We start from the raw sequence: 21583 nt of genomic DNA, 5'->3' as shown, positions 1-21583 counted from the left end.
ACAAGAGAAATGCACCAAAAAATAAGACTGTAACACTTTCTACAGGCTAAAAATACACTGATTTCCAATGAATGCTTGGTCCTTACCTTTTGTTGCTGTGTTCATTTGCAACTTATATGTAATAACCACTCAGCTCTCCCTTCATGTTTTTATCGAAGGGTTCACTCACAAAAATCAATGAAGCATCTGGCAACTAGAAAAAAACTACAACCTAGATCTTTCCGATCATTTCACAAACTATTCCTATTAAATGTAAAGACTATGCTACTTAAAGAGTTTTAAAACAAATCCAATTATTTTTATTCCTATACTTAGTGTCTGAATGTGCACTGAATGTTTAAAAACAAACATTTCAAAATACACAAATACAGCTGAGAGCAGTGGTTCACACCTGTAATCCCAGCACTTTGGAAGGCCGAGGCAGGTGGATCACCTGAGCAGGAGTTCAAGACCAGCCTGACCAATATGGTGAAATCCTGTCTCTACTAAAATTTCAAAACATAGCTGGGCACGGGGGCGTGCACCTGTAGTCCCAGCTACTCAGGAGGCTGAGGCAGGAGAATCCCTTGAACCTGGGAGGAGGAGTTAGCTGAGCTCACGTAAGCGCACTCCAGTCTAGTGTGACAGAGCGAGACTCCCTCTCAAAAAAAAAAAAACCACAAAAGAAACCTTTGTATAATCCATGCAGCAGCAGTAGGCACTGACCTCATTTCTATGACTTGGAGCATGACCAAATGATTTTTCATTATATAGACTTAAGTTTGTTTTTGTTCTGAGACAAAGTCTTGCTCTGTTGCACAGGCTGGAGTAAGTGGCATGATCACAGCTCACTGTAGCCTTGACCTGCCAGGCTGAAGCAATCCTCTCACCTAAGCCCCTTGAAGAGCTGGGACCACATGTGTGTGCCACCATGCCCAGCTACATTTTTGTCTTTTTGTCGAGACAGGGTCTCACTATGTTGCCCAGGCTAGTCTCGAACTCCTGGGCTCAACTGATCCTCTGGTCTTAGCCTCCAAAAGTGCTGGGATTACATGTATGAGCCACCACACCTGGCTTGTTTTTCTGACTCGTTACTGTGGTGGCTTTAAAATGTGTCCACCTGGCCGGGCACAGTGGCTCCTGCCTGTAATCCCAGCACTGTGGGGGGCCAATGCAGGCAGATCACCTGAAGTCAGGAGTTTGAGACCAGCCAGGCCAAAAGTGTAAAAAAAAGGTTAGCTGGGTGTGATGACAGACACCTGTAATCCCAGCTACTTAAGAGGCTGACGCAGGAGAGTCGTTTCAACCTGGGAGGCGGAGGTTGCAGTGAGCAAGATCGCACCATTGTACTCTAGCCTGGGCAACAAGAGCAAGACTCCATCTCGGAAAAAAAAAAAAATTTTATATATACACACACACACACACACACACACACATACACACATATGTACATACATATATATATATATGTATGTGTGTGTGTGTATCCACTTAATCCTTGTTCATTCGAGAAGGTAAAAAATGAAAAAAACGGTCCAAAAATTCTTTTGATACTCCTCCATTTAAAGGGTGGAACTGAACTCCGCTCCCATTGATCATGAAGTGTACTTAGTGACTCACTTCTAACACATAAAATAAAGCTAAAGTTGACAGTATGTAACTTTTGAGACTTGGTCACAAAAAGATATTTTACATGTGTGGTCAACTGATTTTTGATGACAGTGTCAAGATAATTCAATGGGGAAAGAATCTTTTCAACAAATGGTGCCAGGACAAACGGACATCCACATGCAAAAGAATGTGTAAGAGTTAATCCCCTTTTTTCTTCCCCCTGCCACCGAATACAGAGTCTTGCTCTGTTGTCCAGGCTGGAGTGCAGTGGCACGATCTCGGCTCACTTGCAACCTCTGCCTCCCAGGTCCAAGCGATTCTCCTGCCTCAGCCTCCCAAGTAGCTGGGATTACAGGCGCGCACCACTATGCCCAGCTAATTTTTGTATTTTTAGTAAAGACAGGGTTTCACCACGTTGGCCAGGGTGTTCTCGAACTCCTGACCTCAGGTGTTCCACTCTCCTCTGCATCCCAAAGTGCTAGGATTACAGGTGTGAGCCACCGCACCCAGCTGTAAAAGTTAATCCTATAAAACTCTCAGAAGACAACACAGGAGAAAACAACCACGACCTTGGGTCAGGCAATTATTCCTCAGATATGACACCAAAAGCAAAAGGGACAAAAGAAAAAGATAACTGGACTTCAGAATTAGAATCTTGTTTCAGGCCTGGCACAGTGGCTTACGCCTGTAATCCCAGCACTTTGGGAGGCCGAGGCAAGTGGATCATGAGGTCAGGAGTTCGAGACCAGCCTGACCAACATGGTGAAACCCCGTCTCTACTAAAAATACAAAAATCAGCTGTGCATGGTGGTGCGCGCCTGTGATGCCAGCTACTCAGGAGGCTGAGGGAGTAGAATCGCTTAAACCCAAGAGGGAGAGGCTGCAGTGAGCCAAGATTGTGCCACTGTACTACAGCCTGGGCGAGTGCGCAAGACTCCGTCTCAAAAAACAAAACAAAACAAAAAAAAACAACTTGTTTCAAAAGACACTATCAAGAAAGGAAATGAAACTGCAGAATAGAAGAAAAACATGTAAATCACAAAAGATTTGTATTCAGAATTATGTAAAGAATTCTTACAACTCAACAATAAAAAGACAACCCAATTTAAAAAATAGGCAACAGATCTGTACAGACATTCAACATCCATTAGTAGGGAAATGCAAATCAAAACCTCAATGAGGCCTGGTGCAATGGCTCCTGCCTGTAATTCCTGCACTTTGAGAGGCCAAGGCGGGCAGATCACTTGAGATTAGGAGTTCGGGACCAGCCTGGCCAACACTGTGAAACCCTATCTCTACTAAAAATACAAAAATTAAGTGGGTGTGGTGGTGCATGCCTTTGTGATCCCAGCTACTCGGGAGGCTGAAGGCAGGAGAACTGTTTGAACCTGGGAAGCGGAGATTGCACCACTGCACTACAGCCTGGACAACAAAGCGAGACTCCATCTCGAAAAAAGAAAAAACAAACCACAATGAGATACTACTTCATACCTGATAGGATGGCTATACTCAAAAAGATAAAATTTAACTCTCATGCATTGCTGGTGGGAATGTAAAATGGTACAGCTGTGCTGGGAAACTGTTCAAAAAGTTACAGTTACCACACGACCCAGGAATTCCACTCCTAGGTATATATACCCCAGAGAACTGAAAACATTTTCACACAAAAACTTGTACACAAATATTCACAACAGCATAATTCATAATGAAGAAGTGGGAACCCAAATGTCCATCAACTGAGGAATGGATAAATAGCATGTGGTATATTCATAGAGCAGAATACTATTTGCCCATAAAAAGGAAAAAAGTACTAATATATGCCACTACATGGGTAAACCTCCAAAATATTGCTACATGAAAGAAGCCTGTCCCAAAGTCCAAATGTTATCTCAAACAACCAGAGTAGGCAAATCCATAGACACACAAAGTAGATTAGTGGATGCCAGCGGGTGGGGGAAAGAGGAAATGAGAAGTGACTGCTAATGGTTTGCAGGATCTTTTAGGAGCCAAGACAGTGTTCCAAAATTACACTGTGTTATTTACAGAGTATATAACTCTGTAAATATACTAAAAAATATGGAACTGTATAATTTAAATAAATTGTATAGTATGTGAATTATATAACACAACTTTTTAAAATAAGATATACTGGCTATCTCCTTGCTGTCTTTTGGATCATTAGTTCTAGAGGAAGCCAGCCGCCATATTATGAAGACACTCAAGTAGTCCTATGGAGATGCCCACATGGTGAGAAACCGAAGCCTCTTGGTAACTGTCATGTAAGTAAGCTATCTAGAAGTGGATCCTCCTGCCTTGGTCAAGCCTTCAGGTAACTGCTGCCCTTACCAACATCCTGACTGAGAAAACCTGAGCTAGAACCACCTAGCTAAACCACTCCCACATTCTGACACACAGAAACTGTAAAACGATAATAAATGTTTGTTGTTTAAGCTACTAAGTTTTGGAGTAATTTGTGACACTGCAACAAACAATACAGAATTGTTTATATATACTGGAAGGCACTTGATACCAGGAACATAACCTCTAATCACAGTATTGTTCCTAAGCAAAAATCAATCCATTTAATAATTTAGTTTCCAGGAATCCCTCCGAATTTCAATTTAGAAAACTATCATACATCTTACAATTTTTTTTTTTTTTTTTTTTTGAGACAGTCTCTGTTGCCCAGGCTGGAATGCAATGGCTTGATCCCGGCTCACTGCAACCTCCACTTCCCAGGTTCAAGTGATTATCGTGCCTCAGCCTCCCCAGAAGCTGGGATTACAGGCGTGTGCCACCATGCCTGGCTAATTTCTGTATTTTTAGTAGAGACGGGGTTTCACCATGTTGGCCAGGCTGGTCTTGAACTCCTTACCTCAAGTAATCTGCCCGCCGCAGCCTCCCAAAGTACTGGGATTACAGGCGTGAGCCACTGTGCCCAGTCAGAAATTTTAGATAAATAGAAAAAAATTATAAAGGGCTGGCTGTTATATAAACTAAGTACTGGCATTAACATACTTAAAAGACATTTATGCATGCTGTCCTTTCTTCACCAGTGCTCTCCTATGTACACTAATCTTTCTTATGTAAATAGGCTCTGGCCTATTCCTTTCCTTCTGCTCTTAGCACAGTCTGGGGGTCGGGGGGAACAACTCTAAAAATGGTAGGTATAGAGGACAGTGTGCAGTGGCTCACGCCTGTAATCCCAGCACTTTGGGAGGCCGAAGTGGGCGGATCACAAGGTCAGAAGATAGAGACCATCCTGGCTAACACGGTGAAACCCCGTCTCTACTAAAAATACAAAAAAATTGCTGGGCATGGTGGCGGGCGCCTGTAGTCCCAGCTACTCGGGAGGCTGAGGCAGGAGAATGGTGTGAACCTGGGAGGCGGAGCTGGCAGTGAACCAAGATCGCGCCACGGCACTCCAGCCTGGGTGACAGAGCGAGACTCCATCTCAACAACAAAAAAAAGGGTATAGAGGGGGGAAAAAGTAATCTCAAAACACAGAAAAAGGCCTTAATCACTATCACACCATTTCCCCAACTAAAAAATCTTCAGTACCCCTATTATTCCTTACTTTTCCATATGGAAAGTCCTCTGCCTACTTTCTAAATACTTTCTAGTATCTGAACCCATCTTAACTAGTCATAAATACGTTTATTATTATTTGACAACTTGCATGAATCTCAGATTCATGAATGTACCAGGATTATACTTTTATTTATATGGGTACCCTTAAATAACACATTTTCTCTCTTCCCCAATTAAAATTCTTCACTATTATGACTCCATAATGCCTTCCATTCCAGCAATCACTGATGTATAGCTTCTCCAAGTTTATAGCTGTAGTCTATACTAAATAATTTTATACAGATGTATGCTTCGCTTTATGACACAAGACATTTTTCATGGATTATTCATTTTTTCTCATCTTGACAAAGTTCTCTCTCACACACTTCTTTAGACTTCTAAATAGCACCAAACTTAACAAAAAATCACTTGTTTGGTTGTTTACAGGGGGAGGGGACCAAGAAAAATTTGTTGGATTTTCAACAATGGCTTAAAATTTTCACCAGGAAGTGATGATACTGACAGAATTATGCAACTCAAGTATCAACACAGATTACCAACAACTATTATGGGTCCACAAAATATGAAATTATATTTAAACACTAGAGTTCTGATAATTTATGAAGTGACCAATTTACTGAATGTGAATAAGTTTTCTCAATTTTTGGAATAAAAACACGAATTTATCTGTTCATTTTAGTATTCCAGATCACAACTAATTATTTTAAATCTTATATGAATCTTGCTTCAGAGATAAATGCAAAATTACTTCTCTTTGGGAAAATTTTTTCCCCCACAAAATACTAACCTGCAAAAAGGGTTTTACCAGTCAGCATTTCAGCAAAGATGCAGCCTGCAGCCCACATGTCAATGGCTTTAGTATAATTATTAGGAGAAAGTAAAAGACGTGGAGATCTGTACCATTTAGTAACCAATCCTTCAGAAAGATGACCCTACAAAAGAAACAAAAAACATTTTTTTTTACTTTAGCTAAAGAACAGTACTTAAAACTTGATTAAAGAATCCTTAATCTGCCGAGCGCGGTAGCTCATGCCTGTAATATCCCAGCATTTTGGGAAACCGAGCCGGGTGGATCACCTGAGGTCAGGAGTTTGAGGCCAGTATGACCAACATGGAGAAACCTTGTCTCTACTAAAAATACAAAATTAGCCAGGTGTGCTGGTGCATGCCTGTAATCCCAGTTACTTGGGAGGCTGAGCCAGGAGAATCGCTTGAACCCGGGAGGCAGAGGTTGCGGTGAGCCGAGATCGCGCCACTGCACTCCAGCCTGGGCAACAAGAGCGAAACTGTCTCAAAAAAAAAAAAAAGAAAAATCTTTAGTCTTTAACCCCAGCACTTCGGAAGGCCAAGGTGGGTGGATCGCTTGAGGCCAGGAGTTTGAGACCAGCCTGGGCAACATGGTAAAACCCCATCTCTACTAAAAATACAAAAATTAGCCTGGTATGGTAGCACACGCCTGTAGTCCCAGCTATTTGGGAGGCTGAGCTGGGAGGATCACTGAAGCGCAGGAGACAGAGGTTGGAGTGAGCCAAGAGCAAGACCCTGTTTAAAAAAAAAAAAATTATGTAAAACTCTAGTTATAGTGTTAACTCTAGGCCACACATTCAAAGTATTTTTCAGATAAGCTGGTTTCACTCCAAGTCTTGAGATAATCAAGGAGCAAGTATGCTTCAAGTCACAACAGTAGGAAAGAGCACCAGAGGTGCTACTTATAAACCAATGTCAGCCTCCTTACTGACCTCTACTATAAATCCTATTCATAACCAATTTATTCAATTACTTTACAATTACAAAGCACCATACAAAACTTTATACATATATTGCCGCCCTATTTCATCCTCAAAACTACCCTGAGAGATTGTGATGGTAGATATTAACTCCATTTTATAGGTGTGATGACCGAGAGATTAAGGGATCTGCTTCAAGTCATATAGCTAGTTAGATGTAGAAATGGAGTTAATTTTAGACAGTATAAGTCTTAGTTCAGTGCTCTATCCACAATACTTCACTGTGGATACAGTAAATACATAAAAAGGACGTGGTCAGTGTAATACTAATCTCTTTTCTTTTTTCTCTAGAAAAAAAAAAAGGTGTCTGTGTTGCCCAGGTTGGTCTCAAACACCTGGCCTCAAGTGATCCTCCTGCCTTCGCCTCCTAAAGCATTGAGATTACAGGAAGGAGCCACTGCGCTCCCAGCCTAGAACTCATTTCCCACAAAATATCTTTTTTTTTTTTTTTTTTTGAGATGGAGTTTCGCTCTTGTTGCCCAGGCTGCAGTGTAATGGTGCGATCTCAGCTCATTGCAACCTCTGCCTCCCGGATTCTCCTACTTCAGCCTCCCAAGTAGCTGGAATTACAGGCATGCAACACGAGGCACGGCTAATTTTGTATTTTTAGTAGAGATGGGGTTTCACCATGTTGTCAGGCTGGGCTCAAACTCCCAACCTCACGTGATCCACCTGCCTCAGCCTCCCAAAGTGCTGAGATTACAGGTGTGAGCCACTGCACCTGGCCCAAGTAAAAATACTTTAATATGGGTTGGGCGTGGTGCGGGCACCTGTAATCCCAGCTACTTGGGAGGCTGAGGCAGGAGAATTGCTTGAACCCAGGAGACGGAGGTTGCAATGAGCTGAGATCACACTATTGCACTCTAGCCTGGGCAACAAGAGCAAAACTTGGTCTCAAAAAAAAAAAAAAAAAAAACTTAATGTGAAACAACACATATGAAGATTTGTCTTAGGCAGGTACTGTGAAAAGCCAACAAAGCAGGGCTCCCAGGGGTTCTTTACGGCCAAAGCAGCTCCACTTTTCTATTTTAAACATCACGGTCCCACGTAAGATTTCATTTCAAAACTAAAAGATCAAGGTTCAGCTTGAAAAATACTAAATTCTTGTATGAAGGCCATTTGCTATCTAAGAGGAAGTTGCTGTGCATCTTTTTGGCTATACTTACTACCAATTGTTTATGGGAATTTAGATTTCAAGCTAAATTTAGTTTAAACAAAGCAGAACTGAATAGTACAGTCTTAAAGGGACAAAAGAAGACATAAGTTTGGGTGTGCTGGCATGCACCTTTAGCATCAGCTATTCAAGAGGATGAGGCCAGAGGATCACTTGAGCCCAGGAATTTGACGCCAGCCTGAGCAACACAGCAAGATCTTGTCTCTAAAAAAAAGACAACGCATGATGGTTCACACCTTTGTAATCCTAGCATTTTGGGAGGCTGAGGCAGGCAGATCACTGGAGGCTAGGAGTTCAAGACCGCCCTGGCCAACATGGTGAAGCCCCGTCTCTACTAAAAATACAAACAAATTAGCTGGGCGTGATGGCACACACCTGTAATCCCAGCTATTTGGGAGGCTGAGGTACAAGAATCACTTGAATCCAGGGGGTGAAGGTTGCAGTGAGCCAAGATGGCACCACTGCACTTCAGCCTTTACGACAGAGTGAAACTCTGTCTCAAAAACAAAAGACCTAAAAGTTGAAATAGTATCCCCTCTTACCACAATTCTGTCCCAAAGAAAGTATATTCCACTCTTAAATAACTAAGGGAGAATTTCATGTATAATAAATAACCATATACTTTAGAACTTCATTATAATAACCATATTTTTTTTAGAAATTTGTATTTAATTATCCCACTCCACCTTCATTTCAAACAGAGAGAGTGTGAAAGATAGATTTGTATCAGAAAAAAGGCACTATGTAAAGTTTAATAAGATTAAAAATTCTGCCACAATATACAAAGAAAATGCAGGTACCTATTCCTGATTAAGCGTATCAGTTTAAAGGTCTGTCTCAGCTGGCTTTCTCTACATACCTTATGGGAATAATGAGGATCCATGATCCGTGCAAGACCAAAGTCACCTATCTTCAGCACCAAGTCTTCAGTATTAATGAAAAGATTAGCTGGTTTGAGATCTCTGTGCAGTACGTTTGCAGAGTGAATATACTTGAGCCCCCGTAGCAGCTGATACATGAACAGCCTGGCATGCTCTTCCAGTAAAGGGCCCTGCTCCAGCACATTAGCCAAGTCTGTCTCCATGTACTCCTGAACAATGTAAACACTGTTCAGCTCCGTAAGAGAGCCCACATCGTCTGTTAATTGGCTTCCACTAGGACCAAGAATTTCAAACACTTTCACAATGTTATCATGGTCAAGTCTTCTAATAATTTTGATTTCACGTAGAGCATGTTTGACACTCTGGGGATCAGTAAGGACAATTTTCTTGATGGCTACTCTTTTGTCACAGTCATTGTCTACAGCAGAAAAAACCAAGCCATTGCCTCCACAACCCAACGGTTTTAAGTCCATGTACCTAGAACCCAGATCAAAACCATGAATGTTCATGAGACTTTCAAATTTCTCTGCCATTTTGAAACCCTTACTATTGCCTTTTCCTTTCGAATTGAACTTGTGTAAACAAGGAAGAAAACTGGCATCAAAAGGAAAGATCTTTCAAAAAGGGAGAAGAAAAATAATTATGCTTCCACAGCAAGATGGTTTCTTGATGTTCATTGCATATGCCAAACAGGCCTGTTGAGTTCCCCTTAGATTTAAAGCTCAAAAAGCTCTACTCATACTGAGAATTAAAAAGATTGCAGTACTCATAGTTCAAGAAAGGGGCAGCAACTCTGCAGACATTTAAAGAAAACAAGAAACTCAAACGGAATGAAATGACATACTGTGCACTCAGATTACCGTGCTAAACGATTTAACATTTAACAAAAATGTGAATAAATATGCACACAACAGGCTTCTATGAACATTCTCCTCACAGTGCAGATACATTCAGTGTTGGACTGGTCCTGAGCAGCATCATTCTAAGGTGCTGGTAAGCACTATTTCCGTTTTGCTTCTTTTCTTCCTTTGTTGCTATATATTTATTTCAACAGGAAGCTCTGGCGGCTGTTGGTTAACAGAAGATGTCTTTTGTTAGTGATCAGGTGGCTCCAGCTCACCACAATCACAATCAAAGCTACCGTCCATCTTACTCTGATACAACCTGGGGGGATGAGAAAAAGAAGAGAGTCACCACTGCAGGAAATACCCTTTTCTTCAAATTTGTAGTATGACACAAACTGAGCATTTAGCAATAAACTACTACTGCTACATTAAACTTGATGGTCATTAAGTGACAAATTACCCTTAATCAATAATAGCTTACAAAACTGTTATGAGCAATTCACACACATTGGCCCGGGCTCCAGATTTCACTACGCTAGATTCTTGGTAACACTTAGGCTCATTAGGTTGTACCATTTCTGAAATGCCAACAAGTATGGGAAGGTTCATAATATTTTTATAGAACTCAAGTTTTATGAGGGGTAAAACATTAGTAACATCTATCTAAAAGAATATATAAGAAGTCTGCAATGTGTTTGTTAAAGAGCATATTTATTTATTAACTATGCCTATCAATATCCAATGAACAAAAATCTAACAGCACAAATAAGTATGTGAATAATGCTCTTCAATTTATAAAAGTAAACTTGAACAATGAATAATACCTATGAAAAGGTATTTAATGTGACTGATAGGAAAAGATTACCTTAAAAGAACATTTCAGATTGAAAAAAATGCTTCTCTGTTAATGTCAAGTCTGAGGGGTGTGGAAAAACAAACTTACACACAATAGTGGTTAGAGTTTAAATTAGTACAAGAACTTCAGAGCAATTTGGCAGAAACATATAAATGAATAAATAAATAGCATACTCTATGACCCAGCCATTTTTCTTCACAGTAAACTCCCTAGAGAAATGCTCATTTTTTTTGGTAAAGAAAATTAGAAACAACCTAAACTTCATAAAATAGGAGAACAGATAAGTAGTTATATGCATGCAAAATAGTTTTTTTGTAAGTACATATGCATATTGCAAAAGGAAAAAAAAAAAGAGACAAATACCAAATTCATAATGATTACCTGGAAGTTATTAAGGAAAGAGACCAGAATCATTTCTCTGCATTTTAATGTGTTATTTATTTTAAAATAACAAGCATGGCAGATTACTAGACTCTTACAGAGCTGGCTGGTATGTATATAAAGGTTCGTTATATTGATCTCTGTTCGCTTAAAATATTTCGTACTTTAAAAAATATCCTCTAAAAGGGCAGGAAAAAACAGCCTCAACTCCAGTAGATGGTTCCCTAGCCAGCCTGAAAAAAAATAAATGCAACTTGGTTCTTTCAGTTTCTTAATGGCCTAATCCTTGAATCTGCAGAGTACCCAGAGTACCAGACATAAGGCATTATGGAAAATACGGTGGTCACAATTCCTAACAAGTAAGACCAGACAATATTTGAGGCAGAAAGAATAAAGCCACCAATTTATTCATTTAATATATAAACATATATTGAGCAACTACTACATGCTAGGCAGGAGCAAACCTGATATGAGCAAAAGGATTCCGGCCCTCAGTAAACTCAACTCATTGTCCAATAGGAGAAAGACAGCTGTAATAAAAACTGATACTTACTATCCTTCAGTTCTTTTAATAAATGAGAACGGGTCTTGTATCTGCTTAACAGGAAGGACACTAATAGTAAAAGAGCTTTCTTTTACTGTAACAGATGGCTTCTCCTCTGCAAGTTTTTCTCTGCTTCTCAGAAATCAGCCCTCCTAGCCCGCCAAAAAAAAAAAAAAAGTCCTAAAAATTCTGTAGCTTACCAGTCTATTTGTAATAAAACACTTAAAAAGTTTGTGAATAAACTTTTGAACTAAAAAAATATTTCAAGGCCGGACACGGTGGTTCACGCCTGTAATTCCAGCACTTTGGGAGGCCGAGGAGGGAGCATCATGAGGTCAGGAGTTCAAGACCAGCCTGGTCAATATGGTGAAACCCCATCTCTACTAAAAATACAAACAGTAGCCGGGCGTGGTGGCGCATGCCTGTAATCCCAGCTACTCCGGAGTAAGGCAGGATAACTGCTTGAACCAGGGAGGTAGAAGCTGCAGTGAGCTGAGATCACGCCATTGCACTCCAGCCTGGACGACAGAATAAGACTCTGCCCCCCGCCCCCCCCAAAAAAATTTAAACAACTTAAGTCCAACATATCATTTGCCATTATCCAACTGAGCCATTAGTCTTGTCTTTGGTCTTTAGCCACTGGATTTTCAATGCTGTTATGTGATCTAACCCATGTGATTGTGGAAATAAGTAATAAAAATACATTTTTGGGGCCAGGCGTGGTGGCTCACGCCTGTAATCCCAGCACTTTGGAAGGCCAAGGCGGGTGGATCTCCTGAGGTCGAGAGTTGGAGACCAGCCTGACCAACACGGAGAAACCCTGTCTCTACTAAAAATACAAAAATTAGCCCAGCGTGCTGATGAGTGCCTGTAACCCTAGCTACTTGGGAGGCTGGGGCAGGAGAATCGCTAGAACCTGGGAGGTGGAGGTTGCAGTGAGGTGAGATCGCGCCACTGCACTCCAGCCTGGGCAACAGCAAGACTCTGTCTCAAAAAAAATAAATAAATAAAAATAAAAATAAATGTTTGTATTGGTAAAAGTTTCAGATTTTTAAAAAGGGCTTTAATACTGCGTCTCCCTCCCACCAAGGTTTTTCTGTTTGTACACATCTTGATTCTTCCTGCTCCCCCGGAAATATCCTAGGAAAACCAGTGTGTTCGTTTGTTTGTTTGTTTGAGACAGGGTATTGTTCTGTCACCCAAGCTGGAGTGTAGTGGCCTCATCACTGCTCACTGCTCACTGCAACCTCTGCCTTCTGGGCTCAAGCGATCTTCCCACCTCAGCCCCTCAAGTATCTGGGACTACAGGCAGGAGCCACCACACCAGGCTTTTTTTTTTTTTTTAAAGTATATGTGCTGCTGAGGCAAGCATCACACACGGCTAATTTTTGTATTTTTTGTAGAGACAGGGTTTCACTATGTTTCGCAGGCTCGTCAAGAAAACCAGTATTTCTCAAAGGCTCCACTATTTCCAAAATTTTACATCTCTAGTCTCTACCTGAAATAGAATGCTTGTTCATGCCTACCTTCCTGCCTTAATGTAGACAATTCCTTAAAGCTCAGTCATGTTTTACATTTCTGACTGTAAAATCAGTTCCATAGACAAATGAAATAAGAACAGTAAGATCTCCAAGTTCTCTCTCAAACTTCTACTTCACTAGCAATCTAGTCAAGCACAAATGATGCTTTGTCAAAAATTACACCACTGTTATCTGACAGAATAGCACTATAGTAGGCGTTGTAGCCAGATTAGGAAAGCCATGAAAATGAGAGATCCTTACTTAAGACCTCCATTCACATCTGCCCCACTTAAATTTTATTGAGACCAAGAAGCCTCACAAACTACAAACTTCAAGGAGAGTGCCTTTTCAGAATTATCAGTGACTGGTCAGCACTTAACGAGGCAGAGTGGGTAAAAAATGATACTAGGGAAGGTAGGAGCTTTGCCTACACTGAGAACTGCAGAGCCATCATTATGTACTCAGATGATGAAGACTATACATTCTAACAAGAGAAGGTAGTATTTATAAACCAAACTGTAATTCCACTAGACAATGAGGATTATACCAAGTAAACAGCTGGGGGGAGAAGTATTCACAATGGCAGTGTTTGTTCAGTGATTCTGCCTCATTGCTCTGTGAGTAGTAGTCTTCAGGATCCTTCACTATCCATTAGACCAAATGCTGCTGGAGCACCTTTTCAGCCAGGATCTTGGAAAGTAGACCCACCTTAATTAGTAAAGTTGGGAGTCATGCTGTACCTCTATATCATACAGTGGATCCATTAAGTGTTTACAATTCAGTCATATTCCATTATTCGGTACGTATTTGATAAGTATCTGTGTCAATCCCTTGGCAATGGGGATAAAATGGTGAGTAAAGAGAGACTTGGGTTCTGCCTTCATGGAGTTTATCATGTGACTAGAGACAATTTTTTTTAAAAAGAAGGAAAGTAAACAAGGAAATGAAGACAGGACAAGTGGTACCAAGGAATGCTACAAGATACTACTGAGAGTCTGCACACTGGGGGTCTGACCTGATTAAGAAAGTCAAGATGTGTGTGCCTGGTAGCCATAAAAAATGCAGAGGCCTCTCATGCTCTCCTAGTGGCCCTAGAAAGAAAACTGTTCCCTCATCACCTTAACTCTTAGGGCAGTTATATTCCAAATTCTAATGTCTCCAACTACCTCCAACTTTCACGTCAACCATGGAGCTCCTTGGCCTGACTAAAGCATATAAAAAACTCAGCTGGACCAGCAGATGGTCACTGCATCCTCTATCCACATCAGTGTCCTATTAATTGCCATTATCTCCACCATCTTTCATACTTAATTTCAGAAAGGCAAAGTTTAAAGCTTAGACCCAGGAAAAAACTGCGGCTCCATATTTTTACATATTCTACACACTTCAACAAGGGAGTAAAAAGGAAGGTAACATAAAGGGACCCTTTCCAGCATCTTTCCAATTTCTCTGCCTCCAAATAAATGCTACCCATTCCTACCAACCAGGCTGATTCTGGGTGGTCTGGGGAGTGATCACTAAGTTTGATTAGCTGGTTTCATGTTGTTTTGTTTTTAAAAACTTGGTGAATAAAATGAAGTACAGAGAATAATTTACAAGAATAAAGTTGGCTTTTTGCTTTAACTTTGGCTTTCTTTCAGTGATCTACCATGCCACGGAATTAAGAGCTCTCTATAATCCAGGCTGGATAGCAGCTTCCTAAGTTTATAAGGCAGTTCCCTGAAACTGCATTAGACACAACTGTCTGCTCAAGCACTGCTCTCTTTGCTACATTACTTCCTGCTCTCTGTCACCTGGTCTGCCCCCACACCAAGAGCAATGCTGGTACTGGGAGTCAAGACTAAGTATATAAAGTAATGAAATGCAAACAAAAGAAGTAACTTTACTTTGTCCTATCTCGCCAATCTATAGAAACTGAATTTTCTTTTTTTCTTATTAAGGAGCAACTTGGCCTACCTATGTCAAAAAGGAAGTCTAGATGTGCAAAGAAAGTTTGAAGTAAGGGCCATCCCCTCTCCACAAAGGCTCTTACTCATTTTGCTCTTCTCCATAGTCAAGCGAGTAATTTGAGTTAACAGGAACCTAGCCAGCCTCACATCTCCTCGGCCAAAACCCAGTTGCTTTTGGACTGATGGGAAAGGTTGAGTTTTTCTTATATTCACCTAGAGCTATCTCCTAACCTGGCACAGATAAATGTAGCTGTAGCAAATTCGCCCTTCCCTGAGATCATGTCTCAAGCTCTCATCAAAGCTACTAAGCTTTTTGGGCAGAGAAGGCCAAGTGCTACAGCTTAGCTGCTTGCTCACTGCATTCTTGACAAAGCCCTTGCTCCTAATGTGTGGTGGGTGGCCGTAAGAGCTACCAGGGACCCTTTCAGGATTTGACGTCAAGGAGGCTGGGAGTGTAAACTGTTAACAACAAATAATCTTAGGAACCTGGGAAGAGACACAGGACCTTAAATCTAAAATGCCAAAGTCTAAAAGGCTTTGGGTAGTATCAGTAACTATGCTTATCTACAGAGATAAACTTTCAAAGTCAGAGAAGACAGTAACCAACTATTCAACTTAAAGACAAAACAGGCTGGGCGTGGTGGCTCACACTTGTAATCCTAGCACTTTGGGAGGCCAAGGCGGGCAGAACACCTGAGGCCAGGAGTTGGAGACCAGCCTGGCCAACATGGTAAAACCCATCCCTACTAAAAATACAAAAACTAGCAAGGTGTGGTGGCTCACACCTGTAATCCCAGCTACTCAGGAGGCTGAGGTTGGAGAATTGCTTGAACCTGGGAGGCTGAGGCTGCAGTGAGCTGAGATCGCACCACTGCACTCCAGCTTGGGCAACAGAGTGAGACCCTGTCTCAAAAAAAAAAAAAAAAAAGCGCATGCCATTATGTTTATTTTGTTGCTTATCTCTAGTTGTTAATTTCCAGTATGGATGACTTGTAGTAAATGTGTAACTAGATTACAACTAGTAAGTCTAGTTACAACAAGGCGGGGTGGCTCACGCCTATAATCCCAGCACTTTGGGAGGCCAAGGCAGGTGGATCACCTGAGACCAGTCAGACCAACATGGCCAAACCCCATCTCTACTAAAAAAAAACAAAAATTAGCTTGGCACAGGTGGTGCATGGCTGGAATCCCAGCTACTCAGGAGCTGAGGCAGGAGAATCGCTTGAACCTGGGAGGTGGAGGTTGCAGTGAGCCAAGATCCTGCCACCGCACTTCAGCCTGAGGGACAGAGCGAGACTCCATCTCCTAGTTACAGCTTTACTGTAAGTCATCCATATTAGAAATTCAAAAATTCATAGACCAGATAAACTAGTAATAACATCCCCATAGACTCTCCCAATTCTAAGTCTATGACTTACAAAACCACAGAACAAATCTTACATTTCTTTAGTTTTATTCCCAAGCCCTATGCTAATACATATCCTCAGAATGGGAGAGATATTATTCAAATTGTTGCATACTAAACAAATACAATCCTTTCCACAAATTTATGGCTGGAAATTTTTAAATAATTATAACCCTTCATCCCATTTCTTATCTTCCTCCTGGCAGGAGGCTTTATTCTAAGATTCCTAACCTAATTAACATTAAAGAAATATTGGTGCAAATGCAGGACAGGAGCCATGTGCACAGCCTCTTTCTTCAAGCACCTTTGGACACCTGAGGATTCTAACCAGATGAAAATATAAATTTTCGTAGCAGTCAGGATAATAGATGGCCCCCAAAAATCTAAGTCGTGCTCATGCCACAAGTCCAACGTAGCTGTCAGCCAAGCTGTTAAAGTACCTACCATCTCCACCAATGACATGCAATGTAGCAGAGAAAACAAGACTATCTCACTGGCAACAAAGCTTCCATCCAAAAGTGACACCATTCACTTCTCTGATTTTACTGACTAAAGTAGGTCACATGGTCATACGTGTATAACCAAGGGAGTGAGGAAAAGCAATCCCAACATGAGCCCAGAAGCAGAATGAGCCAAGATGCTTTTAAAACATCTTTTACACAGACTAAACAGATTCAACTCTCCCATCCATCCATTACGTTTCATTCAACATTTTACTGAATGCTCACCATGTGCCAGGCATTGTTTTAGGCATTAACGTAGAGCAGAGGTCAATTTTCTTTTTTTTTTTCAATCTTGAGCTCATAGGAACACATTATTACTCCTGGAGCACAGGGACATGTAGTGGATTCCTCCCTATCTCACTAACATTTCACTTTTCTTTCTCTTCTTTCTAATAACGTTTTCACTCCCTTTTCTTTTGCCATCCTTCCCCAATCTAATCTAATCTGATTCTTCAGAACCTCTACTCTTCATTTTCCAGGGCACCATTCCCCTCCTTTTTTCTGTGGCTTTGTCTGTTACAAAAGGTGTGGGACTAAGTAGCTCCGGGGACATTTCCTAAGCATAGTACCTGGTAATTAGTAGGTACCCTAAAATATGTACTGAACGAATCAATGTAAATAGCATATGCTACCTGGCAGTAGAAAGCTTTGGAGAAGGGAAGTCCTACCTCAAATTTTTCAGAATCTGATCATATTCTGATCTACCACTAGAAAACATCAGTGAAGATTCCTAGACATGGTATTTTCCTTTCCAGGCATTCCACCAGGACCCTCACTCTATGCGAATGCATAGGTCTGCCAATAACATGAAGAAGGCAGCTGGTTTCAACCCACTCAGAATGAAGAAATAAAACACTTCAGCTTTGTTACAGCTCTCATCTTATTTTGTTGAGGTGGTGGGGAGGGACTGTGCCACTGAAATAGCATCCTACTATAATCAGTCAAGCAGGACTCTTAAAAAGTCCTATCAGCCCATCTAATACCAAAGAAGGTATAATGAAGATATGCAAGACCTTGACACTATTCTTCAGTCCATCCTAGCAGGGTTTAGCACCACAGCTTTTCAGACTACAGATCAAACATGATTGCTGTTGTTTTTGAGCTAACTCTGGTGAGGGTCTAAAGAAAGTCACATTATGCAAGGCCATATAAAACATCTCTGGACTCTCATCAAATGGAGAGAACCATACGCTTAGCTGAAGATTCCCCTTCTCTCTTTAAGAGACAGGGTCTTGCTCTGTTGCCTAGGCTGTGGTGCAGTGGCATGATCAAAGTTCACTGTAGCTTCAAACAATTCTCCCAGTAAGCCTCTCAAGCACCTGGGACCTGTAGGCACACACCACGCTTTTTTTTTTTTTTTTTGTAGAAATGGGATCTCACTATGTTACCCAGGCTGGTCTTGAACTCCTGGCCTCAAGTTATTCTCCCAGCTAAGTCTTCTAAAGTGCTAGGATTACAGATCAGCCCTGCATCTGGCCAATTCCCTAATTTAAAAAAAATTCAGAATGGCATATAATTTTTTTGGAATATCCTTCCTCTTTATCTCTCATTATCTCCAAACTGAAGAAGGCTTGCAAGATTTGGCTGCCCTGCCTATGGAGTAGCCATTCTTTTATTCCTTTACTTTCTTAATAAACCTGCTTTCACAAAAAGAGGGGAAGGCGGGGAGGGGAAGAAAGGAAAAGGAAAAGGAAAGGAAAGGGAAAAGGAAAGGAAGGAAGAAAAAAAGAAAGCGTGTGAGATTTGAAAACAAAATTTTAAGTTTGTTTCCTATCAGACCCAGCTGAGAATTTGGCCCTACTGAAAGAGTCCAGTCTGATTTCACTAGGCCCGTGCCATGCTTTGAATGTGTCCCCCAAAGTTCATGGGTTGGAAACTTAATCCTCAATGCAAGTGTTGGGAGGTGGGGCCTAATAAGTGGTGATTATTAATCACTAGTAAGAAGCAGATGGGTTAATGTTATTATTGTGGGAGTGGGCCTATTACAAAAGCAAGTTTGGCCCTCTCTTTCTCTTCCACCATGGGATGATGCAGAAAGGAGACCCTCACCAGATGCCAGCACCATAATATCAGACTTCCAAGCCTCCAGAACTGTAAGAAATAAATTTCTTTTCTTTATAAATTACCCAGTCTCAGGTGTTCTGTTTTAACAACACAAAACTAAGTGGGACAGCTTATATTAAAAGAAATAAACCATAAGTTTAAAGATCTGGTGTCTACTCCAGGATCTGTGGCTAAATCAGCTGTGTAATCAAAGAATTTTACATTTTTATGTCTCAGTTCCTCATCAGGAAAACAAAGTGGCTAACTACAGGATTTCTTCTTTTTTAAGAGACAAGGTCTTGCCCTGTCACCCAGGCAGAGCCAGGCAGTAGTTAGGAGTACAGGCGCACACCACCCCACCTGGCTTAAACTACATGATTTCTATGGTCTCTTCCAGCTCTCAAATTTTATAATTCTAACAAAAGGCTCAGGATTTCCACTTCTGACTAGAATGCTCAAAGCTGCAAGATACCAAGCCTCACTCTATAAACTGCAACAAGCTGGATAAGCTACAAAAATCATAGTTTAAGAAAAAAAAAGGCCGGGCGCGGTGGCTCAAGCCTGTAATCCCAGCACTTTGGGAGGCCGAGACGGGTGGATCGCGAGGTCAGGAGATCGAGACCAACCTAGCTAACACGACGAAACCCCGTCTCTACTAAAAAATACAAAAAACTAGCCGGGCGAGTTGGCGGGCACCTGTAGTCCCAGCTACTTGGGAGGCTGAGGCAGGAGAATGGCGTAAACCCGAGAGGTGGAGCTTGCAGTGAGCTGAGATCCGGCCACTGCACTCCAGTCTCAAAAAAAAAAAAAAAAAAAAAAAAGAAGAAAAAAAAAACCCATCAGAGAGCTAAGGATGTAAAGAAATCTAAATAGTAAATAAGCTAAATCAGAGAAAATGTCAAACCCTTCAGAAGGGAAGAGACCATAGCTATTCGCATTCCTGGCGAAGTGGCAGAACCAGGAATCCACTGACAGGATTAGAAACCAGCCAAACCTATAATGAACTTAATTTTAATGGTTGCATGTGGACTCAGATAATGTATTAGAGAATCTGGAGGAGGCCCAACTACAAGCCCCAATGCTAACTCTTCCCTATGGGTTTTCTTTTTTTTTGAGATGGTGTCTTGCCGTCACCCAGGCTGAAGTGCAGTGGTGCGACCTTGGCTCACTGCAACCTCGGCTAATTTTTGTATTTTTAGTTTCACCATATTGGCCAGACTGGTCTCAAACTCCTAACCTCACGAGATCCACCTGCCTCGGCCTCTCAAAGTGGTGGATTACAGGCGTGAGCCACTGTGCCCAGCCCCCTAGGGGTTTTCAACGTGTGCAAGTCTGAGGGCAAGGAAGAAAAGCGGAGAAAATCCCATGAAAAGAGCCTCTAACATGTTCAAGGCAGTGGCCCTCTCTGTAGAAGGAGATCAAGACAGGAAGCATGGAATAAACACCTCTGAGGCATTCTGAGTCTTCAAGTCTTCAAAGAATGTAAGACAGATATTCCTCCTAAGGCTAAGTCAAAGAATTAGGGCAAAATCAGGAGATAAGGAAAATCTCGAGTGAGACTAGAGAGCAAAGAGAATTTCCCAGCAGTCCAAAGAACCAGAATCTAGACTGAAAAGCAGAGCTTAAAGGTTCAGTAAAGCAAAGGCAGATGAAGAGATAACAAGGCCAGACGCAGTGGTTCATGCCTGTAATTGCAGCACTTTGGGAGGCTGAGGCCAGCAAGCAGATCAGTTGAGTCTGGGAGTTCGAGACCAGCCTGGGCAACATGGTGAAACCCCATCTCTACAAAATATACATAAAAATTAGCCAGGCATGGTGATGCATGCCTATAGTCCCAGCTACTCAGAGGACTGAGGCGGAAGGATTGCTTGAGCCTGGGAGACACAGATTGCAGTGAGCCAAGATCAAGCCATTGCACTCTAGCCTGTGCAACAGAATGGGACCCAGTCTCAAAAAAAAAAAAAGGATAATGGACAGCAACCCACAAATCTAGAAGTTCGATGAAACCCAAGCAGGATAAATACAAAAAAAAATCCATACCTGGGCCGGGCGCAGTGGATCACGCCTGTAATCCCAGCACTTTGGGAGGTAAAGGCAGGCAGATCACAAGATCAGGGGCTCAAGACCAGCCTGACCAACATGGTGAAATCCTGTCTCTACTAAAAACACAAAAATTTGCCAGGTGTGGTGGTGTGCATCTGTAGTCCCAGGTACTTGGAAGGCTGAGGCAGGAGAATCACTTGAACCCGGAAGGAGAAAGCTGTAGTGAGCTGAAATCACACCACTGCACTCCAGTCTGTGTGACAGAGGAAGACTCCATCTCAATAAACAAACAAACAAAAAACATACCTATGCACAGAGTGAAATGTTGAAAACAAAAAGAAAAGAGAAGGAAGAGAAAGAACAACTCTTGGCCAGGGCACAGTGGCTCACGCCTGTAATCCCAGCACTTTGGGGGGCCAAGACAGGCAGATAGCCTGAGCTCAAGAATACAAGACCAGCCTGGGCAACAGG

At 41.6% G+C, this 21583-nt stretch overlaps 1 protein-coding gene across 3 annotated transcripts in view; it reads right to left on the bottom strand.

Annotated features, from left to right (window-relative positions):
* The window catches only part of MAPK6 (mitogen-activated protein kinase 6), a 46596-nt gene that overhangs the window by 10187 nt on the left and 14826 nt on the right, over nt 1-21583 (bottom strand). For all 3 annotated transcript variants that reach the window (XM_010361393.2, XM_030930310.1, XM_010361394.2), the window contains exons 2-3: nt 9002-10187; nt 5969-6113 (exon numbers count right to left, since the gene is read on the bottom strand). In XM_010361393.2, coding sequence (XP_010359695.2) covers nt 5969-6113; nt 9002-9556 — 700 coding nt within the window. In that variant the 5' untranslated portion in view covers nt 9557-10187. The remainder of the gene's footprint in view (nt 1-5968; nt 6114-9001; nt 10188-21583) is intronic.

The sequence above is a fragment of the Rhinopithecus roxellana genome, chromosome 5 (assembly GCF_007565055.1).
Source record: "Rhinopithecus roxellana isolate Shanxi Qingling chromosome 5, ASM756505v1, whole genome shotgun sequence".
Taxonomy (NCBI): Eukaryota; Metazoa; Chordata; class Mammalia; order Primates; family Cercopithecidae; genus Rhinopithecus; species Rhinopithecus roxellana.
Note: the sequence above shows the minus strand (reverse complement) of the source record. Positions and strands in the feature narration are given on the sequence as shown.